Genomic DNA, 26690 nt, shown 5'->3' on the forward strand with positions numbered 1-26690 from the left:
CAACTGTATGCCATGACAATTGTGAAATTTACACATAAAAGCACCAACTCAAACCATTAAGTGGGTCAAGCGACACATCTCTGCCAGAAAATAATCAAATAATTCACGCTTCAAATTCTTAAGGCAAAATGTTCTCTTTGTGTATAATTCTAGACAGATCCCACGATGAACTGCTTTAATAATATTTGCTTGAGGGCCACCCAGGAGCTGGGAGCGCAGCTTTGAAAATACAGACAGGAGGTAACACATGATTCTGTCAAACCTCAAACTAAGAATCCCAAGTTTGTTAAAAGGAGAGCGGAAGCAGGTTGGCTCGCTTCTCTACTTTGTCCCCTGTCACATCAGCTGCAGCATTTGGCTTGACCAAGGAAATTATATTTGCACACTGAGTGGCCTGATTTCTAATGATGCACTTTGAAGTTAAGAAGCGTTGGGACCACAAGCTTGAAGAGGTGCTTTCGGTAGGGGTGTGTGTGTGTGAGTGGAGAGAGAGAAAAGAAACAGAGAGATTCATCGTGTTTTCATGTTGTATTCATATGTTTTTGAAATAAAAAAAAAAGAGAATTGCGAAAGAATAGCTCCTCCAACATCAACTTTTTCATATAATTTTTTTTTTTTTAGGAGGTTACGGTGTGTCCTTGAACTCACTGAAACTGGACCGATCATAAACAACAGACACACTCACTCACTCACAGCCACATATTATCATAACCTATACTCATAACCTGTCAGCCCACGCATCTTTGCATCCCTTGCACACAGCAGCTTATTAGTCTGCTTTCTTTTCTCTCCTTTCTATGTAAAGTCTTTTTATGGTTGCATTGTCTCCCAAGTCTTATCCAGCACTGTCTGCATTGTATTGTTTGTCTTTGCACTGTTTCTCTGCACTATTTGCACTGTTTTGTATTGTCTGCATAAATTTGCACAAGCGTCCACTTTATGCTCAGTCCCTTGTATTAGATTAGATTAGATGCTTTATTTATCCCGTGGGAAATTCGGTGTCCAGTTGCTTTATCACATAGAAACAGATATAAAGACATTTAAGTAATATAATAATAATATGACTATATAATGCTGTGTAAAAAATATGGCTTCATGTAGCTCCATGGTCCTGGAGGAACGCCCCGTCACTAAAAACCTCATTGACTTTCTTTGACTTATTTAACTAGCAGTTTTCTGACTTTAAACCTTTTTGTCCAATTCGCTTACCGTAGTTCCAAACTCGACTCCCGGTCGCTTAGCAACGCTCCCTAACTACAGACTAACGAATAGTTTGATATTTCAGGTCTGGCTAGTGTTTTCATTGACAGTTTGTTCGTTGTTTGTTAAAGAAATTAATCGTTAAATGGGCTAATATTAACACCAATTTAACGAACGGCATTACTGTGTTGCACATGTTATTATTAATTTATGTAGAACAGCCGGTTACACGCACCTGGTCGGTTTTAACGGGGTAGCACTAGCATTAGCATTAAAAAGAACGTTGTTAGTTTGACGCTAGCATGCTAACGTTTGCCAGCAGACACGAATACTAACCGTAAAAAAAGTCAGTTCACCTCAAGCAGACATGGAGCTGGATATTCGTCAGTATCTAGCCAAGGCAAAGGAGCACCAAGGTTGGTTATGTAACCAGCTAGAGATGTGAAGAGTTGTGAAACTGTGCTCACCGTGTTTATTTCATACGCTCCGCAGACTGTGGGGCTCTGCAGTCAGCCTACCAGTTAATGAAGCACACTGGTACAGCAGCTGGAACCAGCGGACGAACTCAACGCATTGCCTCAGAGTTGTACGTTGTTTGTGCGGAAACAGCTCTACAGGTGAGTCATTGGACCCCTGGATGAAAGGTTCAGGATCTGTTAAGGGGGCAGCAGTGTCAACTTTAAGATGAAACTCTTAATCACAAAACTGTCAGTTTACTTCATAAAAGCAAGCAGGTGTCTTCTCACCGACCTACAGTATATAGTTTTACAGTACAGTTAAGAGAAATCAAATCACTGTACTGTACATCATACAGCATAAATAAAAAAAAAAAAAAAAATCATGTGAATGTGTGTAGACATACACTCTGGACGGCCAGTGTGCTAGGTTTTAATACACAGTGGCCTACAGCCAGAATTAGACTCTGATGCTGAAATCTTTTTGAAGTGAGGAAACAGCACATGCTCTGAATGTGCCTGCAACCTCCTTCCTCCAAGTGCTATGAGGAGTGTTGTTGTGTTGCAAGGAGCTGATAACTGCTGAGATGTCACATAAGACATGGTGCTTCAAGCGTCCTCCGAGAATGAAAGATTTGCATCCGATTGTGAAAGATGCGGAGCTCATTTCTGTAAGCAAATGTCTGCTTCTGTGATGATACATGTCTTTTTTTCCGTGGGAGTTCCTGCAAGATTACAGACTCGCTTGCTTTTACTAAATAAAGGAGGACATACAGTACATCCTTTTGGGTTTGTTAGTTGATTAACTCCAACACTGTTTCTGATCTGATCTGTAGGTACTTAGATAGAGAGTCATTGGAATAAAAACCTGTGCCAGGCTTCTCTTTATATAAATTTCCTAATGTCACTGTTTTCTTTTACTTAGTTGCTTGTCTAACTATTCTCTGGGTATGGATATAGTGATGAATATTTACTGATGTTGACTGAACTGTCCTATGGCAAGGGAAACATATTTGAATAATGAAACACAGGGATATTCAGTAATGTGATTTGCTCTCTCTTCTTTAAATCACATGGCAAATTTCTCTGAAAATGCAGCTTGTCTTGAAGTCTCAGGCTAATGGGAACACTAAACTAGTTCTTATCCACAGCATAAAGGCATTGTGGTGTACTTCAATAATCGAGAGAAGCATGAATAGTCCTATAAGACACATACATTTTCCCTAACACACTGATCTGTTCTTAATTATTGTCAATGTTCACTTATTTTGTCATTAACTTGCATGAAAAAATAAATATTTGATCACAACACGAGCATTACAGTATGGTCGTTACATGACTATTTCTCTTCATTTGAGAATTAACAGGATATGTAACACAACATTGAAGGGGTTGAATGTGTGTCTTGCATACATTTGTCCATTTCAGACTCAAAAAATGCAGGTCACATGATCTGACTGCTGTTTAAATGTTTATTTGCCCTTGTGCCTTTCTCTGTGTTTTCAGCTGGGTTGTTTGGAGATAAGCACAGCGTGTCTAAAGATGTACTTTGAAGGGAATCCGCCGGCTAATCAATTTTTGTGTCGAGCTTACCTCTGCCAGGGCCAGCTGAAGTCTCTGCCGGCCACTGGGAGTGTGGTGAGGACAGTAAATTGGACACATTTCCTCAAGGGTGTTTTGTGTGTTTGTGTTTCTGCGCAGCGAGGTGCATACACACAATTACTGTAGAGATTCAGTATATGTGCACTAAAAATGCAGCACGTCTCCTAGCTTTGTAAACAAGCACTAGTCGTTTTACCATTTTAATCCAGTGTCAAAGAAATACTGTCTTTTAACACTTTATTGCATTTAAAATTTACATTAAAAAGTAAATTGAATTCAAACTGTGGCTTACATTGGATAATCTTTCTGTCTGCTCCTTGTTTTTTTGACGTGACACATTTTTATTTCTCCTTTTGCATTATTTTCTACTTTAGGAAGACTTTGAAGAGGCTGCGACGTATTTTCTGAAAGCAATTGAAATTTCAAAGCACGACCCAAGGTACACAACCCCTAAGAAATGTGCTTGGCTTTGTTGTTACAGTGTCAAGAAAGTTGATCGATTTATGTTGTGTACAGTTGATCTTCTCTTGATACTTTTTGGCAGTTGTCGCTACAGTGCAAAGGTGTCCCTGTAAAACACGTTTCTCAACAGGGAATGTGTCTTTTAGATGTGATAGTTACGTAGAAGCATTCAAAGAAGTGAAAGTTTGATTTGTAAACAACATTTGACATACTGTTCAACAGTATTCTCCCTGACCCCTTATTCACAGGCCAGTCATATTTAGCATGTATTCCCAAATTTACCAACTCACGGAGAGTATCTGAGAGCAGGATGAAAGAAGTGAAAGATAGACACCTAATAATAGACGCTATAAAAGGCGTTATTTTCCTTGAGAGATGTGCTTGGAGATAATGGCTTAGCCTTTGTGTACAATCAGCACTGGATTTCTTTGCTAATGAACTCATAACCTGTCAATAAAGGGCTGAATAAGCAATCCCAATTAACACCAAAGGGACTACATATCTAACACATCCAGCCCAGACTAATGCCCAACACACTCTCTGGTGAATAAATTAGCAGCGCTCAGTCTGTTCACGCTGTTTTCACTGAAGCAGCACCATGAATTCATAAATTTCACTAATTTCACATAGAAAACCTTGTACAGGCTGCTCTCTCCCATGGCTCACTGTACAATGGTTAATTCTCTCACATTTGTAATTCACAGGACGTCTGCATACTGAGTTGACACTTTTCTGAACTGACTTGCTTGCATGTGTATCACATAAATAATTCAGTGTTCTGTGTTTACTTTTTTTCCTGCATGTCTTACAGATACCACTTTATGGTGTTTAATGCCTCAGTACTGTACTTCCAGACAGTACATCCTCTCCTCCAGCCAGGGCGGTGCCTCCACCTCATCCCCTCCCTCAAACAGGTGCTGCGAAGTCTGGAGGAGGTGGAGGACGAAGACCACAGCTGGAGGGCTGAACTCATGATGCAAGTGATCCTGCAGGGCTCTCTTACTAACCTCTTGTGTTCAGTTCTGATTCTGTCCATTCTTTATGATGAACTCATAATGATAACACACAGAGCCAATTAACTGGCACTTCATTTATGCCTGTATGTTTGCAGCTCCCCAGTTAACTGGTTGCCCTTTTCCCTCCTATAGAGCGATACTGTTGCAATGCAATGTTTAATCATGTTCTCCCTTGACACCTCAGGTCAAGATGTTGGTTTTATCTGTGCTCGGAAGACAAAATGTAACATTTATGATCTCGTTATCAGTAGGAGGATTGATTAAGCTTCATCTGAATACGATATTCACTCTGCTCCTCCAATACTGCAGTCCACGTCCTGGGATGAACAAAACATGAGAAACATCATTCAGTCTGTAGCTCTGCAACACAAACAGTGTCAGCAAAATTGAACATTACACGCTTCATAAAGAAATGGCTGTTATATATGAATGTATTGGCATATTGATTTCTGGCAGCTCGGTGCATGTACAGTAACAGACTTGGAAGTTGACTTATTATCATACCATGATCAATGCCATGTGATTGCTCTTTTTCTATTCAGGCACCTGGTGAAATGCTTTGTGGACTCTGGGAAGGCTGAGGATGCTGAAAGTTTTGCCAAAGTTGCTGAGGACTTCATCAAGTCGCACACTCCACATCTTTATCCAACACTCTATACCCTACTGGTAAACAACATGTTTTATGCATTGCAGTTATTTTAGTAGTTTGTCTTAAGTATTTAAAATATCAAAAAATGAAATATGGATATACACCATTTCCACGGTTCATTGTAAATATAATTATAACAGCCTTTGGGAAAGTTGGCCAAAAGTGATACTTAATGGCCAGGTTACAGAAAAAAGAAAAAAGTGAGGATATTTCACTAACTTCACTAACATTTTACTCTAGTTTTACTGATCCCAAATCTGATCCTATTGATAGAACTCCTGTCCTATACTGAACTTGACACTAGTCTGCGCACTGCTGTCCATGCCTTTAATTTAAATCAAATATGAAATACAGTAAAACGTTTAGTGAAACATTTCCAGCTGGGTAATTTCTATCTGTTCTTCCCTTAGGTACGACACAAGCTGTCAGAGAGTGATGTCCTCCTTGAAACAAGCAGACAGTGTGCTGCCTTGGCAGTCATTTACAAAACACAGGAATTTAAAAAGTAAGGAAAGTTGCTGTGTGATGGGGTATTTGTTCGTGGGTTTATTTGTTTCTGCTTTGACATGCTGCATCATTTATTTGGCAAAAGGTATTGTTTTTAGTGCTGTCATGATAAAAGATCTTTCCATTTATCTGCAGTACAGACAAACAACTTACACTGTAGCAGGAGCTCGCTGTGAAAAACACAGCCCTTGATCTGCTTTAATAATGTTTGATTTTTTTGTGGAGGCAAGAAAGTGTCTGAAAGTGTTTTTGTTTTAAATGCACAGTCCCTGTTTTTAGAACGCTTTGCTAACAATAGAGGCATAAACAATCTTATTAAAACTTACACCGAGGTCATGGTTTGTGCCATTTTGTGACATCTGCTCTTTTGCGTGTAACCTGCCGAAGATTACATTTTAGATTTTCCATGTCTTCTTACTCTTAGGTGTAAGTTTTTGAGCATAAACCTTTCGTTCCTTCAGCTCACTTGGAACTGCAAACGGTAATCTAGGTTAGTGGTGGCTGCTCAGCCTGTGGCATCCCTTAGTCGGCAGGTTTATCCGGCTGCCCTCATACATTGATACTATACTGTAGTACCGTGTCTTCTAATGTGGCATACTGTAGCACAAACCCGAGCCCTTTCTGCAGGCATGTGCTCGCCATGTCAGATCTCCTTATGGCTCTTCATTTCAGCTATAAACATTGACAGCATGACTCAGTCTGACCCAGCAATCGTCAGCAAACATATAGGTTATTTTGCCTAAGGTTTATGCACTGTTTGGTGTGACTTTATTATAGAGGGATGAAAATACATATGCATGTGTGGTCTTGGATGTGCTTGCATGTGCTTACGTTAATGTACACGGATTTTTGTAGCAGGTTGGAAGAAATAAATGAGAACAAGCTGACAGAAGAGGATTCTGCCAAGCTTGAGGAGATTTTCAATCTGCTTGTGGATTGTACCAAATCACGCACTACCCCAGTGAACTCTAGCCCTCTACAGAGCCCAGCGCCCATCCAGCCTTCTGACAGGTCCGTGACTCAAAATGTCCTGATCAAATCTCCTATGAGATTACCTTCTTTAACTCCCTGTCCTCTTCCTAAACCTTCCACTACCATAAACCCGCATATGGTTTTCCCGAGGGCAGTGCATAGCTCAGATTACTATACTGTAAGTGTTGTGAATTGTATAAATTATGTTTTATCTGGGATTTGCAGAGTTGCCTTCCTCCTGGAGTTGGCTCTGCTGGCCTTGCAAGTGAAGCATCAGAAAATAGCTGCGGACTGTTTGAAAGAGCTAAAGTCGTCAGGAGAGGCTGTGAGTGTCCGATATTCTCTTAAAACCTCAGGCAGTAGAGGCAGTAGCTGTAACTATATTATAGAAACATGCAAATTTATTCATGGTATTTGACATTCTCCCTTAAGTAGACACTTAACAATAGAGAAGATTAATTAGGTTAGCCCGTGATCAAGAGCTAAAGCCTTTTTTTCTTGAGTGATAACATAATTAGCAACAGTGCATGTGCAATATAAAAAAAGAAAGAATTTGGTCATAGTAATTTTGTAGATTTGTCCTTCGACCTTGGACTGCCGAAAGCTGACTCTAGATGTCACATGCGTATTTGTCTTTTCAGAGTATGGGGCAACGGATAATAATGGAATGTGTCAACTGTGAAATTAACCTCCTGAAGAAAGAGGCCAAGATGAATGACTACTCCAAAGCCACTGTGGAGGTGCTTGATCATATGCGTGAAGTATCAGCCATGATTTTCCACCACACATCAGTAACACAAGCAGTGGATCCATTGGCAGGAACTTAGTTATCTGTTCACCAATATCAATCTGTGATGATGTTCTCTATTTATAGGCAGTAAATCCAGAAAAAATGGGTGTCTCTGTGTTTAGGAAGTCCATTTAGAAGCACTACATCAGTGAGAGTATTAGTGAAGAATTGTAATTATAATATAATCAACCTAATTCATTTTCTGGAGTTTTTCCCTCTCTAACAAGAAATTCATTGTCATGTAATCCTATTTCCTACCGTAAAGTGGAAACTGTCGCATTTGAGAATTGGCACGTTTCACACGCTCGGCCCATTTTAATCCAAGTAGACTTGCCAAGTGTTAGAGGTGTTGTGCTGTTACTGCTACATGCTACAGGAGAAATCCTCAGTTTGTCGCTGATATCCCACAGGCCCGCCTGAAGGAGATAAGCAGGTTAGATCAGTGGCTGCAAACAGCGGTGAAAGAAGGGGGGCCCCAGGCTGTGCAGGCAGTGTGTGCCACCCTGTGGAGCGTCTGCCTGCCCCTCTTGCAACACAACTTGAGGAAACGCATCAGGACACCTCTTCTCAGGATGGCCCAAGTACTGGAAGACATGCGAAGGTTATCAGCTTCTTCAAACTCATTATGGTTTACAGCTCAATTTTGTGCTATTGCATAGAAAAATTGTTTTTGCGTGGATTGCATATAGGCTTATCTCACCATGAAAATATATTCTTAGTATTCCTTCCTTCGGGTAACATACAGAGTGGGGTCCAAAAATGTGAGACCACTGATAAATATTAAGTCAGGACTTCTGGCTTGGGTTGTCTTAAATGTTTAATGGGGTTGAGGTGGATCACTATAGAGAAATGTCCCAAACAGTCCACACTCCTTGGTCTTTTTTCAGGCTTCCAGTACCCCATGCAAAGAATGTTTTTTGGTGTGTTTGTGTTATCTCTGCTACAGCTCAAATCTCACAACCGTTATTACAGGTCAATAATAGCTACGAGTCTTACCTGAACATAGTAGAATTAAACCTTGAGCCAGTAGCTTCAGTTTGATTGTTGATATAGAAATACTGCATCATTTTACATTTCAGAACCTCTTAAATTTTTAAATGTATATCCTCAAACTTTAATTCCAAGCTGTCAGATATTATAGATTTGTACATTTCATAATGATTACTTCCAAACTTTGAAGAAAATACTTTTTAAAACGGCACTTGTAGTTTCTGTACAGTATGCATTTTAAACCTGGGTCAAGCTGCCAATTATGATTACAAACTGTGTGAACCACATGTACTTTTACAGTATGTTCCTAGAGATGCGCTGTCATATCCACTCAGAACTGGCAGCGATTGAAGAAGAGGAGGGTCACCTTGAGGCTTCTTTGACTCATCTTCAGAAAGCCATGCAGCTGGATAACGGGATGCAAAGAGAACGTCTGTCGTCAGCTTTCCACCTGCTGCAGCTCAGACGAGCCCGCTACCAAGTGCCTTCCCGGAACGAGGATAAAGCTGCCGTGCTTATGCAGAAGGTTTTCTGTCCATCGATGTCAGACTGTCTAAAATTATACAAAAACTCTTGGCTTATCAATAGCAATGACAGACAGGAACAGTGAATGAAAGGGGGGCTTTATCTCCCAAAATGGAATCATGGCACGGTTTGGGGGAGTTAATTTAATTACAGTGTGGAGATTTAATGGGGACAGGAATAAATGTAAATTATAATGCCGTGCTTTACATAGCTGCTTTGAGGAGAACTCACTAACTATAAGTAAATGCTGACATCAGTTCTTTTCTTTGTCTTTCACAGGCCAGGGACATGCAGCCCCAGGAGAAGACGGACAGCCGTCCCATTCTGGTTACTGTGGGTCTACTTTTGGGTCCCGATGACTTTCAGATGGTACTGGATGCAGACGACACCTCGAAAAGTACAGATTTCTCTTCCCTGCTTTTTACTAATACACATTGACTGACAGTGTCTGATTATCTTAAGGTATTCTCTTGAAAGATACAACCAGATTATTTGAGGAATCAGGAATCATGCGTCTCTTTAAACCTTCATCAGTAGACAGTTTACTGATCTTGAAGGCTGGTATAGCGCACGTTTCTTATTTATTTATTACACACATAACGGAGGAACAAGAAAACAATATAAGGATATGACTATTTTGAAGAATCAAACAATGCAGGGACAAAGACTGGTGGTTTTGTAGGCATTGTACTCAAAGTTGAATTTAATGTTGTGTCCTTCTGGTTTGTAGTTTTGATGTTTTGATATGGCATTTACAGTGATGTAAACATCTACTTTTGTACACATTTATTTGTACTGTGGCATGCATAATGTTTTAATACAGCATGACTGTCATGAGTTTGGTGATGTCGGACAAAACCCAGTGATCTGTGCTGACTGGGCCCTCATTCACTTATAGAATGCACCAATCCCATGCAGTAATTGCACAACTTGGTGATGCCTCAGTAAAGCAGATCCTCATTATAAACAGATTAAGTGCCACGTTGCAGAAAAAATAAATTGGTGTGCACTGTGTTGTATGTAAATGTATCCATCCATCTTCAGATTTGGACAGAAAGACCTTTTTGTGGCAGCATTAAACTTTGTTGCTAGCTGTCTGCAATTTCCCGCACGAAGTGTGTTTGAGTGTGCTTCAAGTTGTCGCGTTTTAGTGCCCAACATATTCCAGTTTTTGCCGTAGACAGTATTTCTGCCTAACTGTTAACATGTCTAATGAGAGGAAATATTCCCCTCATATTCTTATTGACATGCAGTAACGTCCATTACTTCACGTCTTAGTGCAGATTTGTATTGGAATATAAGCATATTATCCAAAAAGCTGTTGATTCTTGACTCAACATTCAGTGAATGTTCCTAAACCGGACTTATATTGGTATTCCAAAAGGTCTTTAGCAGCAAATCCTACACTCAACATTTAGCCTAATTTGGAATCTAAATTTGTTTACGTGATCTTCAGCAATTTTGGATTATTGTTATATTCTGAATTATACTGGTACATTTGCATGAGTGCTGCTCACGGTGAAGTTCCATTCACTGTGTGCAGTGTCCCGTGGAGCAGAGGGCCTGAGCTTGGGGAGCTCCATTGATCTCTGACTTATTCCAGGCTCCTTCTTCCACAGCATCAAATGAGACTTCAGCAGTCCTAATGATCCAGGGAAGAACTTGCTTCTGACAGCAAGGAAAAAGGTTCCTGCCGAAGGCATGGGTTAAAAGCTTTCCTCCCTAGAGTCACCTCTTGTTTCTGTCCGTGAACCCCTACTTCCCTAGACAAAGACTCTTAATCATTGTGATGTGAGCTTCAAAGCCTGCACACAAAACAACCCGGGAGTTTCGAAGATTTAATTAATTGCAGCATGTAATGTTACCACAATTGGCAGTTGTGCCTCAGATGTTCATCAAGGAGAGGTGTGTAGGTGAGTGTGTGGATTTTGTCACTCCTCTCACAGTCACAGCCTTCATAATTCAGGTCCATGCAATGTCTGCCACTGCAGATGGTCCTCAATAAGAACTGCAATACTCTCTCTCTTCCGTGTCCCATTAGTTGTGTTTCATTTGGATACATGGATATAGCATAATGAGGATGATTGTGTATCCTCTTCAAAAACTACACTGCTATAACTAGGCATTTTTTCAAACTTTATTTAGTATTTATAGAAAAGGAAAAGCTTTCAGTATTAATTATATTTAACTTGTCCATACAATACTTCAACAATTGTCTAGTTCCCGTAGGCAGTCTTGGACCTGGACCAGCGGCACAGCTTGCTGCTAAGGCGCATCATCACTCTACATCTGTACAGAGGGTGGACGAACACCTGGCTAGACAAAGCAGTGACACAGACAGCATAGAGAGGTGTGTGTTTCCACATTTGCATGTATTGATTATTACTGTGCACGTATATCCAGTACGTATGTGTATCAATGTGCATAAATGCCTTTGTTCTCTATATTCTTGCCAGTTTCTGCCAGGACTTCCCAGCAACCCAGCTGGAAAATTGCCCATATAATCAGACTTTTATGGCTTGTTGAATTTATCACCCCTTGCTTTTACTGAACATTAGATACTGATGAATGTTTGATCTATTGTTCCTCTCTGCAGTTAAAGTTGTGTGACTGCAGGAGTAGGCATCCTCCCGTTACATCTGCTTATTCACAACATGGGGTTGATATCCCCATGTGTGCCCCTATCATTACTGTTACAACTGTGCACATCAGAATGGCAGGCTAGGTAGTTAGGAGAGTTCAGCACCACCAGGACCCGAGAGCAATTATTTATTATTCACAACCCTGCAACAATTTTAGATCACATACAATGTGCGACTGTGGCCTTTTTCTGACCCCGGCTTTCTGAACATCAATCTTTCCTTATTTTTGGCTGCTTCAGGATGAAGTTGTGGGCAACACTAGCAAAGACAGCCAGGAAACGGGAAGTTTGGGATGTGTGCCGAGCTGCATGTCGATTTTGTTTGCTTTATGATGATGGGAGATGGAAGATTTCCAAGACTGACAGTAAGATGATGAATAATCCTAAAACGGACAGTAAAATAACAGAAATATTCATAACAGAGTTATAAATCAGGTTAAACAACTTTTAGGAGAAGCCACAGTCTTAAATATATAAATGTTATGATTATGAAATAAAAATGAAAGTAATATGATTTAATCATGAGGTCTAATCTGGTTATAATTATTGATAATTAGAGAAAAATGGTTGACAGGTAGCAGCATAAGAATAGATGTAGTAATCGTAGTTGTCACACTGCTAAATACAAAGAAGGAAGATTGCAGTGACTGATACAATTCACATCACTGATTGTTTTCAATTCTCTCCAGAATGTAGCTGCTCGGAGGAAGAAAGCTGTGCAGAGTGTCGTGGTTGCCCTGGAGGACAAACCCATGCCCACCTGCTCCGCCTTTTAGCTGAAATTCACTTCATCAATGCTGAGGTGTGTTCACACACGCCCACTTTCCAACTGGTTTTACAGTTCTGTATTTTTAAATATTGCTAGTTTTGATTATTTTTTGCATACTAAAATAGTAACGCTGTAAGAATATGGAGCAAAGACTCTGGTTTCCAATCTAATGGCATCTTGAGAGAGCTGGCTGCTGGCGTTGGCAGTGTGAGCTGGTGCTACAGCCAATAGGGCACTGAAGAGCTGCACAGTGGCTGATAGAGTGTGAGCAAGAAAGGCATAAATGCAAGAGTTGTTCTCTTCAGTATGTCTATATATATTTTTTACTTTGTGCATATTTAGATACTGCTGCAATCAGTAGTTGGTTCAGTCAGTAGTGGTCCATCAGCAGCTAAGTGTTTGTGTTCAACATTATTCAAAAGTAATTGATGTTCACACTAGATGACACAGGTCAACTTTATACAGTGAGGGATCTTTTGTTTAGTGTCTGACTTTCTTTTTTTGTGCTGCCAAATATTAAAGCTTTTTTTCTCCAGTTAATTTAAGTTAAATTATATCATGTCCATGTGATTATTACAAGGAGCTCTCAGTATTTGTCAGTGAACACGTGGCTTTCAGCGTAATATCTGTGATTACATTACTAAACTCATGTCTATACACCCTCATAGCTAAATGCAACTTTTTTAATCCTAGTTCTGTCCTTTTGTTTACGTCACACACAGACAGTACTGCTTTGAAACGCAGTTCTAGCAGCATCTGCCCCTGAAAGTACTTTTGGATTCCCTATATTAAAAGTTTTATATTCTTGATGTGCATACACTGTAATGACTGGTTGTTGCAGTTGGCACTGTCTGCCTTTCGTTGTGACACCTCCATTATTGATAGATTTAGTGTACATCATTTACCAAGCACAGCAGAAAGCCTACCAGGTTTTTACACGAGTAGATGTTAATTGGTTGGAGTCAGAGATTGTTGTACTGGTCTTATGAGCTTGTCTTATTGTGTAATTTCACTTTCCATCAAGCCTGCAGCTCCCCATCTTCATTAAGTCTGTACAGATGTTAACTTGACAGCACTTTGAAGAAAATGGAGACAACTATCCATAGCAACGACACGACCTTGCCAAAACCTCTGCTGTTGTTCCTTTCATGTGTCTCTCTCTTTGTTCTATGACACCAAGATATATGTATGTTTGAGAATCGGGTTATAATTCATTAATTTAAAAGATACATTTCTTTCAATCTGATGATGAAAACCAGTTCCTGCTCACCGGCCACTTATTTTACCTTTGATCTGCACGGTTGAGGTTTAATTACCACAGAGAAGCTGCCATACCCAAAAGATGGAGGTCTTCTCTTCTGCTTTAATTATGAAGTCGTCAAAACAAGAAGTCACCTGTGATATTATCCTTTGAGGGTGATAAATGAATGTATTCTGTCTTGCTCAGGCCACCGTCCAAAAGCTGTTAACAGAAGGATTGCAGCTCAACAGCCCTGCTGTTCCCCCACAGGAGAGAAGGGTTTGTGTGTCTGAAGACGATCCACACTGGGTTGTTTACAGGTGAAAAGACAATATGCAAACGCACATTCCAGCATGTTGAAACTAAAATAACTTTGCCCTGTATATTTCTTCTTCTTGTACATATTTTGCATATACAGTGTTATACATTTCTATTCATTTTAAGTAAAACGTTTTTCATTTTACATTACTATAGTTAACAACTGGGTGTTTCAATTGCATATTTATAATTACCAATATTATAAGAGGGGTAGGCCTTCTGCATTGAGAATAAATATGCGTAACTGTTCAGAGATTATGATGGGCAGTGGGAATGACACTAGAAACACTGTTAGCTAAATAGGATTTAGTTTCCTTGTCTTTTAAATCAGAAGTAACCCTAGTTTCAAACATTGGCTATGATATGATTAAAGATTTAGATGCTGTAGATAATATGCACCAGACACAACTTGAATCTTGTTGTTTTCCCACCTCCTAATTTCTTTCACAATGGAATTAGATTCATGGTGTTTGTCACAGCGTTCCTCTTTCATGTTTATTACAGGATTCAAAAAATGTGAGGGGTTCTTATCACGCCTTCCTGCACTGCAGTCATGGTTGTTTCAGGCGAAATGGCATTAGTCAAGAAACTTTTTTTTTTATTATTATTCAGCAGTGGAACGACTGTGCTACTTCCCTTACTTAATTTGCCTGAATTAAAAGTGCAGTGTGTGTGGGTGGAATCTGTATTCTGGGAACAGTTCGCTTTTAATTCAAATTCCTTTTGTGGCCTTTATTGTTATTATGGTCATCTTTATAATTGTCATTTATCCAAGGTCAGTGATGCTTTCAAGGGCTGCTCTTGGCCACATCTCATGCAACTACATTCCCCACACCTCATTAAACGCATCTTGCATAAAATACCTGCCTCTTTTATTCAGCAAATGAAACAAGTAATGAGAACTTTTTTTAATTTATTAACTTTTTTGTCTGGTATGTGATCTTTTTAGCACTGATGTCTCACAGCAAGAAGGTTGTGGGTTTTAATCCTTTGGCCGACTGGGGCCTTTCTGTGTGGAGTTTGCATGTTCTCCCTGTGTCTGCGTGGGTTCTCTCTGGGTTATTAGTTGGTGATGCTAAATAGGTGTAGGTGTGAGTGTGAATGGATGTCTGTCTCTCTGTGTTAGCCCTGCGATAGACTGGAGACCTGTCCAGGGTGTACAACCCCGTCTCTCACCCAGTGACAGCTGGGTTAGGCTCCAGCCCCCCCCCCTGCTGTCACGGCCACTACTGTCTCTCTCTCTGTCACACAGAATTACTGCCTTCTCGATCACTTTCCCACTCTCTACTCTATCCTTATACTTCTCTTACCCAGAGACTGGATCCAAGCGCTGTCTACCTACGCCACCTCCAGCTTCTTGCGGGCAGGGGAGCTTGGAGCAGAGATCAAGGAGCCGTGGGTGGTAGCGAATGCAGCCATTTACCTGTGGAACCATAATAGCCACTTGCTGGCAGCGGGAGAATACCAGTGCTTGCTTCCCACTTTCCAGAAGCTGGTTGACATGTTCCAAAAGACTGAGTACACTGGGTAGGCTGAGTGTCCAAATTTCTGTTATGTATGTCTGTATATTTGTTTTTAGCTTGGAGAACCAGGCTGCTCCAACAGTAGCGAAATTCAACCCTGATTTTCTGAAGTTGCTGTTGATGTCAACTTTCATCATAAAATAAGTTGTTACACGCAAAATGTCAGCATTTCAACATGAAAAAAAGCAGTTTGAAATTATTCAGTGGCTTTTGAATGAAATGAATTAACCCCTGGGAACTACTGTGTTTACAACATCCGTGAAACTTGCAAATGGGTACTTTTTTAGTTAATAGCAACTGGTGAATTTGTCCTCAGAAAATAATTTTAGGCACAGCTGTGTAAAATATTTATAAATTTGTTTTCAGAATTTAAGATGGTTTCAACTCTGCTTTTATTTTTAGCCTTGGAAAGAAGCAGCATACGCTTATGAAAACAGCCCAAACTGTCCTTGGGCTAAGCAGTAATTGTGAGAATTTTGGGATGCAGTGACATTCTCATCTATAAATCCGTTGTAAGGGTTTCTCATTTCAGGAAGACCTAGAACAAAAACGCTTGGCCTCTAAGTCCAGCTTTCATTCAGCTCTTATTCTCCCAGATCTGATAGTCAGTTTGGAACATTCTTTGCATTTTATGTCTCAGGAACCGTTCTCTGTTAGTGCTCCTGTGTGATGCCGTGGCCCGGGGGTTAATCCAGCCTCTGTCGGGACCAGACGGTGTTGAGCCTGCCCCATCGGGAGACAAGGAGAAAAAGAGAGCTGAGAAGGGGATGGAGAAAGCTGGAAGTGTTCATGGGGTTTTCTTAGACCCAGCTGCCCTGCAAGATGTCCGCAAAGCATTAGAGGTGTGTCACCTAAGTCACTGTGTGGATGTGGGGAGCGAGATGGGGGTAATGGGCCACTGTGTGTGGCTGTATGTTTTAATACATGTCTTAACGAGTCAGTACCATAGAATTAGTGAAGTTTCAGTTACATTTTCGGATCTTATGAACCAGCCTTTTAAACAAATGTTGGTGTAGGTGGTGGTATGCAATTTGCCCTGTCAATCATTATTTTTGTCTGTCGAGTTTCTAGTTAGAATTAATTTTACCAGACAAATCTGAAACTTACTGGTCACGTTTTCGTCACATTTTACATTACAAACAATAATGTATACCTGGGTGCTAACTATCTCAAAATCATTTCAGTGTTTAATGAACAATTAACTAAAACCTCAACATCAGCCACTACTACGAAACATCTGTAACATATGTAGACAGTTTAAAAACAGCTAAGCCTACCATGTCAGGCTAGGGAATATCAGGTAACATTTAATTTACTGCTTTTTTATTATAGTAAGGTCCTGTGCTGCCAATTTGAAATCAAACATGTCTAATTTGTCTTCACAGCACACATAAACCAGTCACTCTCTCCTCTTCCAGACAACAACTTAATTCAGTTCTGCAAAGAGAAGAAGTTTACATTATATACATATACTAGTAGTAGATTATGTAACATGTAACTCAAACAAGGAGGCTCTACATATATGACACATTACAAAAACAAAGCACGTTTGGTTGCATATCTGTTTTTTTTGGATGGATCTTGTTGGAGCACACATGACGGGCCCTCTGTTAGTCCCCCCTCAGATTGACTGACATGTTTTGAGCTGTTTTTTCTTTCAGTTTATGAACTTTCCACTGACAATAATGTGTGAAATCTCTACTGCGGAAGCCTAAGAACTTATTGGAATCTCAGAAAACTGTTACAAAGAGCGTGTTTTTAATCTCTGAATGCAGTTTTGCTGAATCGCGTCCAGATAGTAAAATTTTCATCTTTTGTGAAGGCATCACGTGGATGAAAACCATTTACACGCTGTCAGTCATGTAGACGTTTGACTTTCAAATCTATATTTATACCGACGTAGCTTGCTTTTAATCTTTCGGTTTATCCGGTTATGGATGATGCGATTCCACTTATGAACCTTTTGCTTTTATTTGACAGTGACGGTAACAGCAGACAGAAAATGTGACGAAATAGAGTAGAAATGAAAGTGGGAACTCATGCGGCATGTGTCCTTTCTGCTTTTGACAACTGGACCTGCGTTGTTCGATGCAGTGCTTTATATGTTAAGAAGGCAATGGTTACACCACTGCATATAAGGTCGCAAATAAAGAAAACCACTTTGCATACAGTATTTTAAGACTTCTCTCTCAACACAAAAGGAGGATAATAGTCAAAGATAAACTTAATTATGTGTCTGTTTTTAAGAAATGCATGGCCTTTAGATAGCACAGATTCCTCCTCAACAAGATATTATGACATAAAGTGCACCGAAGCATCACAGCACTCTCGGGATTCATTTTGTTATTTTGTACATCCCTTGATACGTCCAACCATGGTTGCGCACACATGCAAACACACTCACATGTAGCTTTCATGACTGGGTTCCTTTGTGCTATTGAAGTCACATTTCTCTGTTCTCTTTGCTGCCAATTAAACTCTGTTTCTTTTCTGCCTTTCTCTTCCAAGGGTCCGCCATGAATATGAGCTCTAAGTTCAGATGAAAAGCATATTATCAGTGAATTATTAACCATATTTCACGGCGTCTGTTTCCTTTTGAAGGAAAGATGAAAATGATCCTTTGCAGTTCATGTTTTATAAATAGTCTACCGTATAGCGGGGTCAGATACAGTGTCTAACTGGAACAAAGTCTTACTGGAATCTGAATTCAGTGAGACATTGTGTACGTTGTGTCTGAAAGAGAGTCTAGGGTGTGTCGGGAGTCTTTCAAATATGCATCATGATGTGTTCTATTTGAAATAAACTTTTGACAGGCTACATCTTCATCATCTATTCTCGTGCAGTTTCTTGACTAGAGTAATATTCTACTTATTGAGGTTCTCAGGCACCATAACCTAGGGAGAATGCAAGCTCATTATTGTTGTCTACACTCTCCCCTAGCTGTGTGACTACGCTCTTCACATATCCAGTTGCCACATCCCAGGGGAGACCATCCCCATCGCAGCAATAAAACAGTTGTTGGCCACATGGGGGCACATCAAGAGACTCTTGCAACAGCAGACTGGCTCAAAGATGGAGACGCTCAAAGACGAGGTACCATTCTTTTCAGTCCAGAACTTTTTTTGTGCTGCTTGCTAAGCTTAACTGGCAATGATGCAATCGGCTCCAGGGGTTAGGATTCTTTTCTCAGCCTACGACTGTCAGTTTATAAAGATGACTGGTGGACTTGTGGCATTTGTTAATTTCATGCATGAAATTCATTTTCAGTTTATACACTTAGTTACACTATTACTGGGAATCCATGCTAATAATAACAGATGTATCAGCCGCCTTCTTCTTCATGCAAGTGTACCCAACATGTCACAATGGGTGCTCCTTGGCAGCATATTTAAGAGCTTTAAGACGCTCTGTTTATTTCGATTTTCCAAGCTTTTAAACTGATGTAAAACAGCAAGGTTAATTTTAGAATCGTAATGGAATAAGATATGAGTAGGACGTCTTGTTTTGTCTTAGTGTCTTATCCTAATTTACAAGTAACTATCAAAAGCCCAGTTTTGGTCCTGTCTGCACTCTGCACGGAGTGTTAATGTTCTACACACCAGAGTTTTGTGAAAAGTAAAAACATTTTTATAACTTTGACTCTTTTTAAGTTGTGATCACTGTATTCCTGCATAGATTTTAGTTGGGAGGTGGCAGATATATAAACTCTATGAACTGTTGATGCAACAAAGATGATTAAGAAGTACAGTGAAGCTATTTCCATATCCTCCTGTGCAATTACTTTCATTTTCACTTCAAGGGGCTGTCATGTTTTTATATATATATATATATATAAACTAAGGTAGAAATGGCTAATTAGAGAGCTTTTTACTGCACAACAAAATACTTGGAATGAAAGAGACACTGAGTTCTTGCCAAGACAACTGTATGACTCAGTGTCATAACATCACCATGTCCCATTCATAATGTATCCTGTATTATGGTCTACTTGCAGTTCCTCTACACAGTGCTTTTGTGTCTATATCTGTATGATTACTGACAAGTTTATTAGTCTTGTTGATGTTGTAGGTGTTATCTCCAGCCTGTCCATATTACACCACCGTTTCCGCTGGCCTGTGATCATTTCTGCATGACATATTTGCCAATTGTACCGGTTTACAGTGGGACAAGATTGCGGGGAAAACGTTTATACAATTTGTCAGTTAAATGGACTGTTTGATTAGTCACCATAATCCCACAGCCATTTGTCAGCCAAGAATTTCCTGCCCTACATTAGTCCCTTCAGCCTGGTGTGCTTTGCTTTGCAGCCAGATGAGGTTTTTTTTTTTTTTGCCATGCAAATTAAGAAATGCAGTGTTATTATAAATGGGGTTCATATTTAATTGCAATCAATTAATCATTTATCAACTTGTTTTCCACACACTGGGAAGTCATACATTATCAACAAGGCCGTCTCTGCAGTATTTGGAACACATACAATAATCATACTGCAAGTCCATGTATAATATATAAGCAAATAGCAATGCATGTATATATATATATCTTCTCTATAATTAAACTTAAGGGTTTGGTATATATTAAGAAGGGGACTACACTGTAGCGCTCAGCGTATCATTGCTCTCTCCCTCATCTGCAGTGTGAGGAAGTGTCGGTGATGACGCGTGTGCTGGTTGGAGTGGAGATGCTCCAGTGCAATAGGAACCCGAGGCATATGGAGTTCACTGTTCCCAACCTCTCCACAGTATGTACTCCTCTGTTTTCCTACAGTAGCTGATGCTCAGATGGCAACAACAGATGCCAAGCTGACCCATGTGCCCTGCGTACATCTCATCATGTGTCAGTATGTATATATATATATATATATATATATATATATATAAAAAAAGACTTAATCATCGTGCTTTGGTTAGATAATACTTATCAGAGATTTCTTTGACATGAGTTGTGCTGCATTTTTTTTTTTTCCCGTAGAGAATTTCTCTTGGTGACAGTTTGACCCTTTTTTCAATGCTATCTTCTCTCTCTGTCATTCACTCCCCCCCAACGGTCCCCTGTTTTCACCTCTTCTGTTTCACTTTTCAATCACCCCCTCCTCTCTTACACGCTTTACTAATCTTCTCTCCGTTTGAATTCTATCAACTCATCCCCTTTTTCAATCACTTCCCACCCTCCCTCTATTACATTTTCTCCCTGCATGCGTCCTTCATTCCCTCCATGCCCTCTGCTTTATTTGCTTTATTCTCTTCTTTTCAATTCTGCCCATTTTCTCCTCCTTGCTGTTGCATCACTCTCTTTGTCTTTTCTACCTTTCTCTTATTTCTGTTTCCATGACTTAACCCCTCTCCTCTATAATTTCCCTGCCTTTATGTCACTGCCTCTCCGATGTTCCACCGTACCTCTTCTCACATATTTTATCTCATTCTCTCCTCCCTTCTTTTCTCACAACCCCTCCTCTCTTCCTTTCCTTTCCTGTCACCACTTCTACATTTCCATCTCTCCCCTCTTTTCACTCCTCACCTAAAGCTGGTGAGCATGGCATCTGAATGCAGCTGGTGCGATGCTGTGGTGGAGTTGCAGGTGTGGTGCCAGCTGGCTGCCTTCTGCCACCATGTCAAGGACCACAGCTTGGTGTTGAGCTGCACTGAGCGTGCTCTGCAGCTGGAAGAAGCGGCGGCAAAGTGTCTCAACTCCATGCCCTGTGTTTTGTAAGTGTAGTTGACTGTTTACAATTAAAAGATGAGTTCAAGAAACACCTAGATAGATCTATCTTTTTGTTTAATTCATATAAATAGCCAAGGAAGACTACACTTAGTAGGAATGTGTTTGCCTTGTTATGGAAAGCACTACGACATCTTGTGCATACTAAAAAGGATTGCAGTTAATGTAAATAGGCAGGCATTGCTTTGCATTTTTTCATGAACCTTGAATTAAGCAAGTCCGGTTTACAATTTTGATGATTGACTGATGGATTCTGATTGACAGCTAATACATTTCCTCACATCTGCAGGTATGGCCCGACTGCAGTGAATGAGATGCTGAGCAGCGCAGCCTGTCTGAGAGGTTTGAGTTTAATCGATGAGTCCTGTGGAGATCTAAATGCTTACAAAGAGGCTATGAAGGTGCTTCTGTCCAGTGTCAGGTAATGTTTAGAAAAAATCTATAATAATATATTGACTAATGCCTCAGGCTGCTTAATCTCTCCCTTAATCTGCTTATTCAACATTGGCTTGACATTTATAATTTCTTAGCATTTATCAGACTGCTTTGTTCTTTCTTTCTTGTCCTTAGCTTCTCAGAGAAAGCTGTCAGTCCAGCATTGTGTGTTACAGCTGCCAGACATTACTGGAACACTTGTCTACCCCTGACACAGAGCCTTCAGGAAAGATGGCAACTCCAGGGGCACCTGGAGAAGATCCTTTATGCCCTGGATCATACCACTAAACACCAAAATGTATGAATCCCACTTTAGAAAAAAGTACTTACAACAAAAAGAACAGCAAGCGTGCAAAACAAGAACTGAATGACAGTCAGAAATAACCTTTTACATCTTATTAGCTTTTCGCTATTACCTTGAATTATTTAATCTTACTGACACATTAGAGTTGCTCCATTATCTATAGCTGATGATAAAACTGATGAAAAGGAAAATCTTCAGGGGAACGAGGAAAAGTTGTGGGTGTACTCAGCTGTGAAAAAAACAAACAAAAAAAACATCTCCCACTCTCTGCCTCTGGACAGAGATCCAGCCAGGGTGGAAAAATATTTGCTCAACTGTGAAATAACTCGAACTCTCTGATATATAATTCAAGGCAGTTTACAGGAGGATGAAAGTGTGTCCTCAATCCCATATTGTCATGTGTTGTCATTGAATATATTCTGGTTGTAGAAGGCCGATGGGGGCGGTGTGATATACAGAAGAAAGTCAGATAGCAATTTAGCGTATATTTTATTCGTGATCTTTCACCATGACCAATTACCTACCACTACTACCAACATACCCTTTCAGTCTTGTGGGCACTGTGTCAGTGCCTGCTTCATCTACGCTGTGGGAATGAGCATTATCGCAGGTCTTTCCATCCTGCTTTCCAGCCTACAGTCAAGCCTGCTCCCAGCAGATCAAACACGTTGAGCTCACAAACCTCAACGTCATGACCATGACTTATTATAATATTTCCATATCCTTTACTCCCTCATGTGTACAAACACATGTGCGATTTCCACTGTATTTAATTTAAAATGTTTGTACTTATTTCATGTTTTTATTACTTTCATTAATCTATTAATTCTAACTACTATTAATTATAAAAGTATTCATCTTTTTCCTTTTCTTTTTCAGAAACAGGGCAAAGTGAAAGGATTGACAGCACTGCCTCTTGGGAGCTCTAAACACGGAGCAACAAGTAGGTGCTAAATGAACCCTAAAATTCTTCCAGCCATGATATATTTTTCTTTTGCCGATGGACTCATGGTAGTTTTTGTTTACTGTAAGGATTTTATTTGGTTAGCTCTTCAAGTTATGAAGTTATGATATGTTTTGTTTGGATTATATTTCAAAATTTCAACTAAATATTCATGTTTTTTGCATATGCGCCCCTTTGAGCAGATGAAGAGGACCTAACCGTCAGAGCAGCCATTTACATTTTGTTGCTCCACATCCACGTTGATAAAGCAGACTTTGGAAGTGCTCTGCAGGTGCTTGACAAAGCTATGAGAGACATGCCTCGCTCCAGACACCGACTGTGAGTAAAAAAAAAAAAAAAAAAAATGATCACAGTGAGGAATGGGGGAAAGAGATGAGAGAGGAAATGAGATGAGATGAGACTGGAAAGGTACATATACAGACAGACATCTTATTATCCTCTGTGTTTTCCCAGACCTCTGCTCAAATATGGTATACCGGTAAAAGCACGTCTGGGAGAAAGTGTGCTGCTGGACATGCAGAAATTACAAGATGAAGGAGAGGAGTGCTGTTCCTGGATGTGGCACAGAGTGGCACTGTGTGCTGGCACCATAACCGAACAGCTAACATGCTACCAGAAAGCCATCAGCTCTCTCACGGTAAAACCTGTGCACTGACACCATTTTAACATTGTCACTAAAAGCTGGTCCATCATCACATTTATGCAGGTGACTTTGAAATGTAATCTTGAAGATAATTTACTATCATTGTTTCGCACTGAGGGAAGACAATATTTAATATTTTTTAGCAATGGCTCTAGCACCATCATGTGGAGAATGCATGTTACTACATGTTCCTCTTCATGTACCTCTTATGAATCCTCTTTTCTCAGTTGTGCCTTGGTTAATTTTAGGGTAAGAGGTAGGCTTTGAGTGAGTAACAACATTTTCAGAGGTCTCTGTGAGAAGACTTTTTCTTGTCATCCCTATAATAAAGTGATCGACTATTTTAAATCCCATCTGCGAGCAGAGCGCAGAGACTCTGTGGCAGAAAGTCAGCATCCTGCTTGAATTTGGAGCGTGGCTGTACTGTCACAACTTCCCAAAAGGAGATGCCCAACACCAGGTTCAATGGGCAATCGACATCCTTTTACACTTGGAACCTGGACGGGCAGGCGGAGGAGGTAGGATTCACTGGCTCAGACACAGCTGTGTGACTGGGTGGTTTTGCTAATTATGTTACTGTGCACTCTAAAATCTGTAGGGAAGGAAACAGATTCTGAGTTACACATGTGGGAATGGGATGCAGATATCTCAGGGGTCCTTTGTCACATGGGTTCAGTTTGAACGGTTGTGACGGTATAGTTTTATTTCAGGGAATCTCCTGATGTTTCACACTGTTAACACAGAAAATAACATCTGATCTGTCTGATCCGGAGAAGAGCCGTGACACATCTGTCTCTTAGTTATATCATCATTAGAATCGAGTGTTTGTACTTTGAAAGAAACTGAATGATATCTCACTATTTAAAAGACTGATGTATTTTTAATATCTGGCATTTAGCCCCATTAAATTAAACACTGAACACTTTATCTCTTTATCTCTGTAGTATTTAACTCTATTCATCGTTAAGAATAATGTTTTAATTGATGTTATTCAGCTATGTTGTGTGAGTGTTGTGTATATCTGACTTGTCTCATGTTAAATTGTTCCTTACAGTCAATGTTATATGTAAATATTTCCTCTAGCGGATGAGTCTATGGAGAGATGCGAGTCCCAGGTAGAAGTCCATGGCTTGTTATTCGCACAAAATGTGTCCAGTCTGAAGGATGTGCGTAGCCTTGACTACTTAATACAAGCACACACTCTTCTCGCTGTCATGGCTGAAAAGACTTCACCCGAGCACCAGCTCAACCTGCTCAGAGCCTACACCTTTGTGCTCCAAATATGGCAGGTACTGCTTCGTACCCACTACTCCTCGACTTTGACCATGTGGAAAAAGTTTCTGATGCAAATTATTCCTGAGTTGAGGGAAGACTTTCCATGAACAGTATGTGCACAATGTTCTACTGCAGGTTTCGGTGGCAGTGGCTTGTGAAATTTCCAGTGACATGTCAAAGACTCAGTCACTACAGTCTCCTCTCTCTGCCGGATCCAAAAAAGGCAAAGAAAAGGGGAAGAGCAAAAAAGGGAAAGATGTAAGTCCTACGGCTCATATTTGAGTTTATAACCTACTATAATTTAGTCTGTCTGTGTGACAGAAAAACAATAATATCTTGTTTAATAAGTAATTATTCTCATCCTGAGTTTTCAATCCTGTGTCTCGTCTGTTTGACCAGCCTACCCCTGCAGAAGAAAGACCTAAACCTGTCGTCTTGGATCAGACACTTCCTTCCACCCTGAGGGACTGGGCGCGCTACACCTGTCCTGACCTGGCCAGGGACATATTCAGAACCAACAGCAATCCCCACTGTATCAATACACACAGCATTACAAAGCAGGCACGAATCTCACCTCTGTCACACGTTTCTCTCGGTGTTGTAACAATCTATTATTTGTGGCATTGTCTGAGATTCTCAACATAGCAGGCGTATCTGCTGGCTTTATAGTATCAAATACTCAGCAGCAAAAAGAAGTTGCTGTTTGCTGGTCGTGAGAAAATACACTCATTGATTTTTGGAGATCAGTTTTAAATGGCTGAAACCCTTGTATTCTAAACAACATGTATTAGAACCAGTGTATTGAGCTACCACCTCAATCAGTTCGAAATACGTGATGAGACTGGATGTCATTAGTCAGGGAATGGACCAAACAGATGGGATCATTGGCCCGTTTATGTTCCAGCTAATACACTGGGTTGTACTGAGGCTTTCTTGGGAGATTACATGACTTTTATTTCATTTTCTTTGTTTGGTTGCAGACACAAAGCCTGTTTTATCTCAACCTACTGGAAAAAGAACTACTATCGCTGTCACTTGACCACCTGACCCTGCCCGTTATGCACTTAGCCGAGACCATTGCTCATGACCTTTTGGACAGGAGGAGCCTCTCTGACCTCTACCGACTTAGGTAAAAACACTAATGCTTTCAAAGAAAATGACACACATCAAGGTATTTTAACTGAGCTTGAGGCATACAGCTGAGAAGAACCATCTGAGCAATACTGGCGCCAGAAGGGGTTGTGAAAATCTGTTCAGCTGTCTGCCCCATTCCCTTGAACTCCTTCAAATTTGGCACAAATATTCACTTCAACTTAAAGATGAAGCGTTTGGAATTTGGTAGTGAAAGGTGGTCACTGTTATCTCTCAAAACACATTTTTGGCCATAACCCTGTACCCTTTAATCCTCATCCCAAGGCAGGCCTGTCTGGTGCACCTGAGACTGACACCAAAACATTATGGAGAAAAATTAGAAAAAATGTGGTGGTGTGTGGAAAATATCAAATACAAATATGGAAAAACATTTGCACATTCACATTTTGACAGATGTGACGCAGACCTTGTCTCATCATTCTTGCGTGAAGCTAGAGTACTGAGGTAACAGCAGCACATAACATACCCGAATCACCAGTCAAACGTGTAGAGGTGCCATTTGCATTGTGGGTAATGTTGATGATTTGTTTAGCTTTCTGA

At 40.2% G+C, this 26690-nt stretch overlaps 1 protein-coding gene across 1 annotated transcript in view; it reads left to right on the forward strand.

Moving 5' to 3' along the window:
• The first annotated feature begins 1242 nt into the window (after positions 1-1242).
• Positions 1243-26690, forward strand: part of cfap46 (cilia and flagella associated protein 46) — a 45077-nt gene continuing 19629 nt past the window's right edge. Inside the window, exons 1-32 of the mRNA XM_084561200.1 lie at positions 1243-1616; positions 1693-1817; positions 3162-3293; positions 3632-3696; positions 4531-4731; positions 5278-5401; positions 5795-5889; positions 6747-6902; positions 7089-7188; positions 7505-7603; positions 8064-8254; positions 8944-9169; positions 9448-9565; positions 11389-11518; positions 12050-12174; positions 12499-12611; positions 14026-14138; positions 15451-15663; positions 16300-16501; positions 18600-18752; positions 20296-20400; positions 21183-21364; positions 21667-21798; positions 21948-22110; positions 22996-23059; positions 23263-23398; positions 23534-23717; positions 24088-24241; positions 24843-25012; positions 25134-25256; positions 25398-25559; positions 25979-26127. Coding sequence (XP_084417326.1) covers positions 1568-1616; positions 1693-1817; positions 3162-3293; positions 3632-3696; positions 4531-4731; positions 5278-5401; positions 5795-5889; positions 6747-6902; positions 7089-7188; positions 7505-7603; positions 8064-8254; positions 8944-9169; positions 9448-9565; positions 11389-11518; positions 12050-12174; positions 12499-12611; positions 14026-14138; positions 15451-15663; positions 16300-16501; positions 18600-18752; positions 20296-20400; positions 21183-21364; positions 21667-21798; positions 21948-22110; positions 22996-23059; positions 23263-23398; positions 23534-23717; positions 24088-24241; positions 24843-25012; positions 25134-25256; positions 25398-25559; positions 25979-26127 — 4454 coding nt within the window. The 5' untranslated portion in view covers positions 1243-1567. The remainder of the gene's footprint in view (positions 1617-1692; positions 1818-3161; positions 3294-3631; positions 3697-4530; positions 4732-5277; positions 5402-5794; positions 5890-6746; positions 6903-7088; positions 7189-7504; positions 7604-8063; positions 8255-8943; positions 9170-9447; positions 9566-11388; positions 11519-12049; positions 12175-12498; positions 12612-14025; positions 14139-15450; positions 15664-16299; positions 16502-18599; positions 18753-20295; positions 20401-21182; positions 21365-21666; positions 21799-21947; positions 22111-22995; positions 23060-23262; positions 23399-23533; positions 23718-24087; positions 24242-24842; positions 25013-25133; positions 25257-25397; positions 25560-25978; positions 26128-26690) is intronic.

The sequence above is a fragment of the Chelon labrosus genome, assembly GCF_963514085.1.
Source record: "Chelon labrosus genome assembly, chromosome: 15".
Lineage (NCBI taxonomy): Eukaryota > Metazoa > Chordata > Actinopteri > Mugiliformes > Mugilidae > Chelon > Chelon labrosus.